Source organism: Corythoichthys intestinalis, chromosome 18 (genome assembly GCF_030265065.1).
Source record: "Corythoichthys intestinalis isolate RoL2023-P3 chromosome 18, ASM3026506v1, whole genome shotgun sequence".
Taxonomy (NCBI): Eukaryota; Metazoa; Chordata; class Actinopteri; order Syngnathiformes; family Syngnathidae; genus Corythoichthys; species Corythoichthys intestinalis.
In genome coordinates, this window is record NC_080412.1 from 31,597,547 (window position 1) to 31,607,689 (window position 10,143).

The window sequence follows — 10,143 nt, forward strand, 5'->3', positions numbered from 1 at the left end:
CTATTGAAAAAAAAAAAAAAAAAATTTTTTTTTTTTTTTACAATTTTTTTTTTTTTTTTGTTCAGGGGGCCGGACCAAATGTGGCTGCGGGCCGTAGTTTGGGGACCCCTGTTCTATATGGTAAAATTTCATGCACATTAAAATGTGTATGACGGTAATATTTGATATACAATTATTCAGCCTCAGATGTACACCCCCCAACTTCTTATTCATTTTGACTGTTTCGTTACGAGCAAAATGTATTTCTAACTTTCTATTTATTTCTATTTGAAGTAAGGAATAGCCATCCATTGATTAATGAATGAAACGCTTGTTTCTTATCGGGCTATTTTGTTCAATGCACTCAATACGACGAGGTTCAAACTGTTAGTTTCTGCTTTATGTGACGAAAATAACGATTAAATATTGCTTCTATAAGTAATAAAACATTCAAAATAAGAAATATTTCTCTACATATGAATGTTCTTTGGTTTAATGTATGCGGAAACTAACTTACTTTTTGTTCTTGCCGGACCCTTTAGTTCAATGCACTCAAACTTTAGAACCCGGGTTGGGAACATCAGTACCAAATACGTGATTTTTTGCCATTTATAATGTGACCCGGTCGTTATTTAATCATGGAAATGTGGTTTAGAGGTTTCGTGTGCCTTTTTTTCTTGTCGTTAATCACGACGACGACGGCAGGTGAGAAGAAAACTTGCTCGCCGAATTAGAAAATGACCCCAAAAAATATCAACAACAGTTTTTTTTTTGACGATTAACAGCGGCAAATGACGATGACGTCATGGTGTCCATTCCCGGAGGGAGGATGACGAGGATGAGCTCCGGTGGGGAAGAAGATGAGACGGAGATTGAACTTTTGCCTTTTTTGTTGGACAAACAGCCCGTCACAAATAAGGCTTTCAGGTTACCTTCTATATTTCTATAATACACACAATACTTGTGTTTATATTGGGGTTAACATGAACGTTGATAAAATTTGTTCATATTTTTCCATTGACATAGAACATTGGTGTCCAAACAACAAAATTATGAAATTTGGCCAGCACAAGAAGCTTGAGTTCAACCTACATGCTGTTGGACATCCCAGCTTCAACTCTAAAGCTATTCACTTCAACACTGTCTCTCCATTCACGATATACTGGTCCTTCAAAAAAAAAAAAAAAAAAAAGCATATTGTGATAAAGTTCATTATTTTCTTTGATGTACTGATAAACATTAGACTTTCATGTATTTTAGATTCATTACACACAACTGAAGTAGTTCAAGCCTTTTATTGTTTTAATATAGATGATTTTGGCAAAAAAGTCAAGAAAAAACAAAAATCCCTATCTCAAAAAATTGGCATATCATGAAAAGGTACTCTAAAGAAGCTACTAACCTAATCATCTGAATCAACGAAATAACTCAAAACCCCTGCGAAAGATTCCTGAGGCTTTTAAAAACTCCCCGCCTGGTTCATTACTCAAAACCTCAATCATGGGGAAGACTGCCGACCTGACTGCTGTCCAGAAGGCCATCATTCGAGCAAGAGGCTAAGACACAGAAAGAAATTTCTGAGCGAATAGGCTGTTCCCAGAGTGCTGTATCAAGGCACCTCAGTGGGAAGTCTGTGGGAAGAAAAAAGTGTGGCAGGAAACGCACGAGAAGAGGTGACCGCACCCTGAAAAAGATTGGGGAGAAGGGCCGATTCCAGACCTTGGGGGACCTGCAGAAACCTGGAAATGGGCTCCAGGTGCCGAATTCCCCAGGTCAAGCCACTTTTGAACCTGAAACAGCGGCAGAAGCGCCTGACCTGGGCTACAGAGAAGCAGCACTGGTCTATTGCTCAGTGGCCCAAAGTACTTTTTTCAGATGAAAGCAAATTTTGCATGTCATTCGGAAATCAAGGTGCCAGAGTTTGGAGGATGACTGAGGAGAAGGAAATGCCAAAATTAGGGGTGTCAAACGATTAAAATTTTTAATCGAGTTAATTACAGCTTGAAAATTAATTAATCACAATTCAAACCATCCATAAAATATGCCATATTTTTCTGTAAATTATTGTTGGAATGGAAAGATAAGACACAAGATGGATATATACATTCAACATACGGTACATAAGGACTGTGTTTCTTTATTATAACAATATATCAACAAGATGGCATTACCATTAACATTCTGTTAAAGCGATCCATGGATAGAAAGACTTGTAGTTCTTAAAAGATAAATTTTAGTACAAGTTATAGAAATGTTATATTAAAACTAGGGCTGTCAAACGATTAAAATTTTTAATCGAGTTAATTACAGCTTAAAAATTAATTAATCGTAATTAATCGCAATTAATCGCAATTCAAACCATCTATAAAATATGCCATATTTTTCTGTGAATTATATATATATTCTGTAAAATAAATTGTTGGAATGGAAAGATAAGACACAAGATGGATATATACATTCACCATACGGTACATAAGGACTGTAGTGGAATTTCACTCTACTGTCATTTAAATCTGTCTATGCTGTCCTCACTCCAAAGCGTCTACTTTTTCCAAAGCTAGACAGCTAGTGAACGACGCCTTAATAATCAGACTTCTTCCTTATTCATCTGATTTATTAATAAAATGGCCTCAAACCATTGTCCTCTTTAGACCGTTTACGTAAAACTACAAAAAAAAAGTAAACAAGCATTGCATTAGCAACAACGTTAGCTTAGCACGCTATACAGGTTGACTAAACATAAACAAAAAGTGTCTCATACAAAAAATAAAACATTTCGCTTATTAACATAATATGTACATTCTTTACGACAGCCATACTTACGGACAAATCTTTTCCAAGGATCATATAAGCACAACAGAGACGTCGTGCAGCCATATTGAACTGGCAAGAAAAAAATAAACCATGTCGCAAAGCGACCACAAGAGTTCGCTGTGAGACAGCACAAAACGCCTTGCTGTAAAACTTACCAAAAGGCAGAATACTGTCTGAGAGGGACATGTGCGTTAATTGCGTCAAATATTTTAACGTGATTAATTTAAAAAAATTAATTACCGCGCATTAACGCGTTAATTTTGACAGCCCTAATTAAAACCCCTCTTCATGTTTTCGTTTTAATAAAATTTGTAAAATTTTCAATAAAAAAAAAAACTAGTAGCCCGCCATTGTTGATGTCAATAATTACTTACACAATGCTCATGGGTGCTGAAGCCTATGAAATCAGTCGCACCCAAGCACCAGCAGAGGGCGGCAAAACTCCGAAAAACACAACAAGTACACCTTTCACTGTACTGTCATTTTAATCTGTTTGAGCAGGGCATTTGTGCGTTAATTGCGTCAAATATTTTAACGGGATTAATTTTAAAAAATTAATTACCGCTCGTTAACGCGATAATTTTGACAGCCCTAGCCAAAATGCCTGAAGTCCAGTGTCAAGCACCCACGGTCAGTGATGGTCTGGGGTACCATGTCAGCTGCTGGTGTTGGTCTACTGTGTTTTATCAAGGGCAGGGTCAATGCAGCTAGCTATCAGGAGATTTTGGAGCACTTCATGCTTCCATCTGCTGAAAAGCTTTATGGAGATGAAGATTTCATTTTTCAGCACGAGCTAGCACCTGCTCACAGTGCCAAAACCACTGGTAAATGGTTTACTGACCATGGCAATACTCTGCTTAATTGGCCTGCCAACTCTCCTAACCTGAACCCCATAGAGAATCTGTGGGATATTGTGAAGAGGAAGTTGAGAGACACCAGACCCAACACTGTGGATGAGCTTAAGGCCGCGATTGAAGCATCCTGGGCCTCCATAACACCTCAGCAGTGCCACAGGCTGATTGCCTCCATGCCAAGCCGCATTGAAGCAGTCATTTCTGCAAAAGGATTCCCGACCAAGTATTGAGAGTGTAGCTGATATAAATAATTGAAGATGGACTTTTTTTTTGTAATAAAAAACACTTTTTTGTATTGGTCAGATGAAAAATGCAAATTTTTTGAGATAGGGATTTTGGTTTTTTCTTGACTTTTTAGCCAAAATCATCAGTATTACGTAAAACATTAAAAGGCTTGAACTACTTCAGTTGTGTGTAATGAATCTAAAATATATGAAAGTCTAATGTTTATCAGTACATTACAGAAAATAATGAACTTGATCACAATATGCTATTTTTTTTAGAAGGACTAGTATATGCCTAAGGGAGGTGCCTGTTTTAGTTTAGGTCGCTCGCTGATTTGGTTTTGAAAATATTTGAATTTTAAGTTTTTGAAAATAGGCCCCGTAAGGATCGGCCCAGAGCCTGTGTCCCGTCAACTGATAGTGAAGTCTATGCGTGATTGGATCGGAGACATCCGTAACACGCATATTCATTCTTTCAGGGAATTCGTGAGAGCTGAAAAGTACAAAACAGAAGCCGAAACGTTCGGTTGGAGTTTTGTCTTTAAGGATTTCGTGTCTGATGACGTCAAGAGCAAAGTGACGCACACCATTAAGGTCAAGTCTGACTGGAACACTCTTGTCGTTCTGATGGACACTTTTTGGGGAAGTTTGCTCAAAGGCTGTTATTTTGTTGACAGTCTGCTCCATGGTGGCTTCCTGTTGAACGAGCCTTTTGGCGGCAGGTCAGCTCTTCTTGTGCTTTTGTTATTTGGGGATGACAGGACATTGGTTCACTCACGTTCCACCCATCACAGCCTTCTGGTTCCGGTTCTGGCATCAGCGCTCGCCTGGACTTCCCGGTGGTCCACGTCAGCTGGAACGACGCACGGGCCTTTTGCGCGTGGAAGACGAAAAAGCTGCCTACCGAGGAGCAGTGGGAGTGGGCAGCAAGAGGAGGACTTGCCGGTAACAAACACTCATGCGCACGCTCAAATGACACTTTTTTGACCTTGTTTGATTCCAGGTGAAACCTTTCCGTGGGGGAAGCGCTTCCAGGCCAACAGAAGCAACCTGTGGCAGGTGAGACAAGCCGTCGTCACGGCGTTTAACGAGGCACTAACGAGATGTGACCTCATAGGGTCCGTTTCCGGATGGCGACACGGCGGAGGACGGGTATCATGGACTCGCGCCAGTTGATGCTTTCCCGCCACAGAACAAGTTCGGTAAGGATGTAGGGGCGTGACAATATTTGTCCATACTTTGTATCCCAAAAGGTTATCGATATGCTCCTGCCAAGAATCGATTCATTGTTTTAAAAAGGTGTCCGTTTTTTTTTTTATTTTAAAAAGGATCCACTGGGGCGCTACCAAAATTTTCCACTAGAATATTGTCCATGTTAGCTCATTGGTTGCCACTGACAGTGGTGGACGTCACCTTTATTTTGACTGGACGGGGCAAATGAACGAATGAGTATTCACAGCTAATCTTCCCGGTTTTGGGGGCATTTTCAGGTCGCTTCCAGTTAATTTTGAGTCACTGTCTGGTTATTTAGGGGTATTCCAGGGTCACTCTGTTAGGTTTTTGTTGGTTCCCTCCTAGTGTGTCCCTGTGATTGCCCATTGATTTCACCTGTTGTGCCTGCTCCTTGTGTATCCTCCAATCTGCGTCATCCTGTGTCACCCATCTGTTCCTCGTTGTCTCGTTACCCCTTGTCTCTGTGTGTGCATATAAACTCCCAAGTTTCTGTTCACTCCTTGTTGCGTCATTGTCAATGTCAATTTCAAGTCCTGTCCAAGCCCTTGTGTACCAGTCCCTCCGATTAAGTAAGTTTTGTTTGAACATTGCCTTTTTGATCTCCAGTCCTTTTGGTTGTACTTTGTGTTTTTGTTAGTAATTATTAAAATGTTTTTTGAGTTCACCGCCACCTGCCTTGCTGTGTTTTTGTTTCCCTGCATTTGGGTCCACACCACCTGCGATCCGTGACACACTCTCTGTTCAGTAACCCAAAACCAACAGTTCAGGAAGACAAAATCAACAGAAAGTGACCTGTAAATACCTCAAAATCAACATGAAGTGACCGAATCAATAGGAAATTACCTGAAACGCCCCAAAATTAACTCATGGATGGCAACGAATTTTCATTCACTGTCATCTCCCACTTCTAATGGATCGGACGTCTACTAGTGATAAACTCCTGGAAATATTTCTGGTTATTGCTATCATTATTGTAGAATGATTTCCTCAAATATTGGTAATTGTTGTACCGTCATATCGTGAGTTAATTTTTATTGTTGCCTTTTGTCGCAAATCATATGGTGAGGTACCTAGATGTTCCCGCCTCTAGTGGCTATGATGCTGATGATGTCACAGGACTGTTGGACATGTTGGGGAACACGTGGGAGTGGACATCCAGTGTGTTTGCGTCCCGCCAACAGATGTTCGTGTTGCGCGGCGCCTCTTGGATCGACACCGCGGATGGCTCGGCCAATCACAGAGCTCGAGTTGGCACCAGGTGATCAGTTCTACTTCAGATATGTTTTTAACTCGTTAACTGCCATCGACTGCAATAGGAAGCCAATCCATTTGAAATAAAATGGTTGGCAGTGATCCCCTCCCATAGACTTCACCATCGGCTCACGGGGCTTGGGGCCGATCCGTAGGGAGCCTATTTTCAAAAACTTCAAATATTTTCAAAACCAAAGCCGCTAGAGACCTAAAAAAAAAAACCAGGCACCTCACTTAGGCATTTTTGCCCGAAATAGTAACTTTTTTTTTTAAATTTAGTGCAAGTTTTCAACAGCTAATACCGTACTGGCCCGAATATAAGACGTCCCTGATTATAAGACGACCCCCTCTTTTTCAAGACTCAAGTTTGAAAAAAGACTTTTTGAACACCAAATTAATTTTTATACAGAAAATAATTACAGTACATCCGAAACAAATGATTATAACAATATATTTGAGAGAAATGGCCCAAATAGATGATGTTTTCTGCATTGAAATAAGATTGAAAAAGAGGGGGTCGTCTTATATTCGCGGTCTAGACATTATACCCATTCACGACGCTAGATGGCGCCAGATATCATTGAAGATATGTTCTGTCATGGGAGATCTCAGCTACTCTCCCCATTCACGATGCTAGATGGCGCCAGATATCATTGAAGCGATGTTCTGTCATGACAGATCTCAGCTACTCTCAAGTTTGCATTATTTTATTGCAGTGTTTTTCCTTTTTCAGATTTGTTTCAAGACTACAGTTAGTTAGACTTCACTTTGATGGTTAATACAGTTATTGCAATTTTGTTGTTTTATCACAATAGATTGGTTTATTTACATTTCAAAAACAGAAGCCATTAATTTACGAATGTGATTGCACTTTAGTTTACATATTTAAATGTTCAGATATTAAGATTTGAATGAGGCAAAATAGCATGCTTTTTCTCTCAAATATTTTGTTTTAAATTTTTTTTTTGATGTACTGTAATTATTTTCTGTATAGAAATTAATTTGGTGTTCAAAAAGTCTTTTTTCAAACTTGAGTCTTGAAAAAGAGGGGGTGGTCTTGTTATCAGGGCCGTCTTATATTTGGGCCAATACGATAAATCGCTGAATTTGCATAGATATGTACATAAAACAGTCTAGGTTCTTGGTAAAAAGCAAAAAACAGGCAGTTATGATTCATTTTACAAAAATATTTCAAACCAAAGTTACATAAATTTTATCCATTGATTTCTTTTTTTCATGTTTCAAAGTGCATGCATGGTGCTATTTAAAATAATAATTACCTTGAATCCTCGATCAAATCACTTGAGACTCCTGCCTGCTTGTATGCAGTAAAACCTTCGTCCTATTTCCACCTAAATTCGGTGTTAGAACGCAGCATGTCTGAGTTTACCACAATAAAAGCCAACTCAACATTCTGCCTGGGTCAGCCCCCTGTGGGAAGGCGTGGCGCAATGTCTGTGGGAGCTGTCTTGTCAACTGATGGTGGAATTTATGCCCCCCTAATTGAAATGGATTGGAAACCGATCGCCGTCAATGGAAGACAATAATTTAAAATTGAGCATGTGTCCCGCAGGATGGGAAACACCCCGGACTCAGCCTCCGACAACCTGAGCTTCAGGTGCGCTTCAGACAGCCGCGAGAGGAAATCGCGCACCGATTTGTAGTCGGGGGTTACAGGAAGTGTGAGTTTTAAGACGATTAAAAAAAAATAAGTGTGATCAAGTTGCACATGAAACAAATGGTGCTCACTTGAAAAGTTGACTTAGGCTAGGTTCATACCGCAGGTCTTAACGCACAAATCCGATTTATTCGTGTTTTTCCGACTCGAGTGAGGTATTAACTTAATGGTATGAATGGGACAGGTCGCATAAAATTGGACCATTTCAAATCTAATCTAGGTCACTTTCGTATGTGGTTAAAATCCGATCTGGGCCACATTTTCCTAGAATGTGGCTGCAGTCTGAACTGTCAAGTCTCCCAAATCGGAATTCATGCAGCAATTACGTCAGCACGGCAGTGATGGAGCGTTAGCACCTAGCTTGATCTCGGCTTTTAGGTAGGAGGTAGGCTCATAAGTGGATTTTCAGGGGGGGCCAGGCCCCCCGGTGGCCGAAAAGTGTCATTGCATGTAATTGACTTTCCTATACAATATATGATTTTAAAATTAGGCATTTTCTGGTAAAATATTGTCTATAAAAGTTGTAAAGCAATAAAACAAAAAAAAATGAGTGAAATGAACAAAAAAAAGATATTTTTATAATGGGTCAAAATTATTTTTCAAACAGATTATGTAACTAGCACCTTAGACGGTCATTTGTATGCTTAGCCAAAACCACCCGAGGACCGAAAAGGAAAGATGGATAAGCTATACGTAATTTTTTAAAAACATATTCTTTCAAAAGCGACAACAACTACTGAGCAAAATCCAAGGATTGAAAATGTGGAGTTTCATTTTGCCCCACTAAAAACGCTAATTGTACAACAGAGCCATTACTGGTGTCTTGCCAATGTAGTTACCCCCGTCAAAAATTGTCCCCCTGGCCGCGGGAGTGCGCACACACACTTTAGGTATGAGGGTTGTGGACTTAAACAATTAATTGAAGCCAGAAAAGAACCACAGTTATATATTTTGGACATCGACGTTTACTAAACTGGAAAAACTCCATACAGGACTTGAAAAACAGTAAGAACAGTTACTGTATAGGTCATCCTACGAGTAAAACAGTGAAACATTGCTTTTTTTAACGTTCAGTACGTATGTTACGGTATACAACAGGAAAAAAAAGTTTTGTTTTGTTTTTTTATGGATGTGCCATGTTTTAAAACCTCATAGATAACTACATCACCAAAATACGGAAATCAAGCAAATCAGTACAGTGCAGTGGTGCCGCCCAGACTGGGGTAACTACATTGGCACGACACCGGTGGGCATACCATTTTCAATGGATGACGATCTTGGCGAAAAGTATAGCCTAAGCAGCCTGATTTTAGAATTCCCCTCAAGAATGATGGGAAACAACAAATGCTAATTTTCAACTTATTGTTATAAATATTCTTGTAAGTTAATTTTATTTCCGACATTGCGTTTCGGGGTCTTCAACATATTGTGCCTATGGGTGGGCTTGACAGCAGTCATAAACTAGTAAAATGGAGGTGGTTTAAGCCTGAGAATGCTCGGTTTTCTTTCTGTGCGCCAAATGAACAATATTTCAAGTTTGCTCAGCGCATGTCGGACTGCAAGTTAGTGCGCATGCATGCGTACTACATTTACAGGCTCAATGGAAAAAGGCAGTGTGAACAGGCACGCCAAAAACAGATATGAGGAAAAATTGGATTTGTACATTAAGACCTGCGGTATGAACCTAGCCTTATGAGTAGTTCAGGACGACTATGACATTCAGCCGTATGCCAAAGGTGGACGAAAATGTGGCAAAGCAGGAAGTGGGCAAACGTGTTTAACATTGTTTACATTTTCTTAGGTATGTGCAGTGTGTGGTCATACTCCACATTCTTTGTTTCAATGTTTTGTTTTTTTTTTTTTATGAGAAATCTTGTCTGTCTTGAACATTTCTTTGCAGTAAAATTTACTCCTGATGATATGGATATGGTGTTATACTTATATAGCCCTTTTCCATCAGGAAGTATTGAAGAAATAAAAGTTTCTAATGTGCTAACCTTGTGAAAATCTCTTCTGTGTTGCATTTGAGTCTTGCAAAGTAAACACATTGTTTTTCTCTAGCCAAAGTGCTCGAGATGTTTTTTTTTTTTTTTTTTTTTTTATGTTCAGA

The 10,143-nt window shown here is 39.4% G+C and overlaps 1 protein-coding gene across 1 annotated transcript; it reads left to right on the forward strand.

The window, feature by feature from the left end:
• The first annotated feature begins 448 nt into the window (after positions 1–448).
• Positions 449–10,082, forward strand: sumf2 (sulfatase modifying factor 2). Its single transcript, XM_057821143.1, has 9 exons — positions 449–684; positions 765–906; positions 4,351–4,465; positions 4,549–4,593; positions 4,666–4,816; positions 4,875–4,930; positions 4,989–5,073; positions 6,221–6,362; positions 7,929–10,082. Exons 1-9 carry the CDS (start codon positions 618–620, stop codon positions 8,017–8,019), a joined length of 894 nt encoding a protein of 297 aa, XP_057677126.1. The 5' UTR covers positions 449–617; the 3' UTR covers positions 8,020–10,082.
• The last annotated feature ends 61 nt before the right edge of the window (positions 10,083–10,143 follow it).

Bases quoted from the DNA above. Each gene is read 5' to 3' on its own strand.
- sumf2 (XM_057821143.1), top strand. From the start codon at position 618: ATGGAAATGTGGTTTAGAGGTTTCGTGTGCCTTTTTTTCTTGTCGTTA. The intron at 907-4,350 runs GTTACCTTCTAT...TCATTCTTTCAG, and splicing joins GTCACAAATAAGGCTTTCAG to GGAATTCGTGAGAGCTGAAA. The intron at 4,817-4,874 runs GTAACAAACACT...GTTTGATTCCAG, and splicing joins AGCAAGAGGAGGACTTGCCG to GTGAAACCTTTCCGTGGGGG.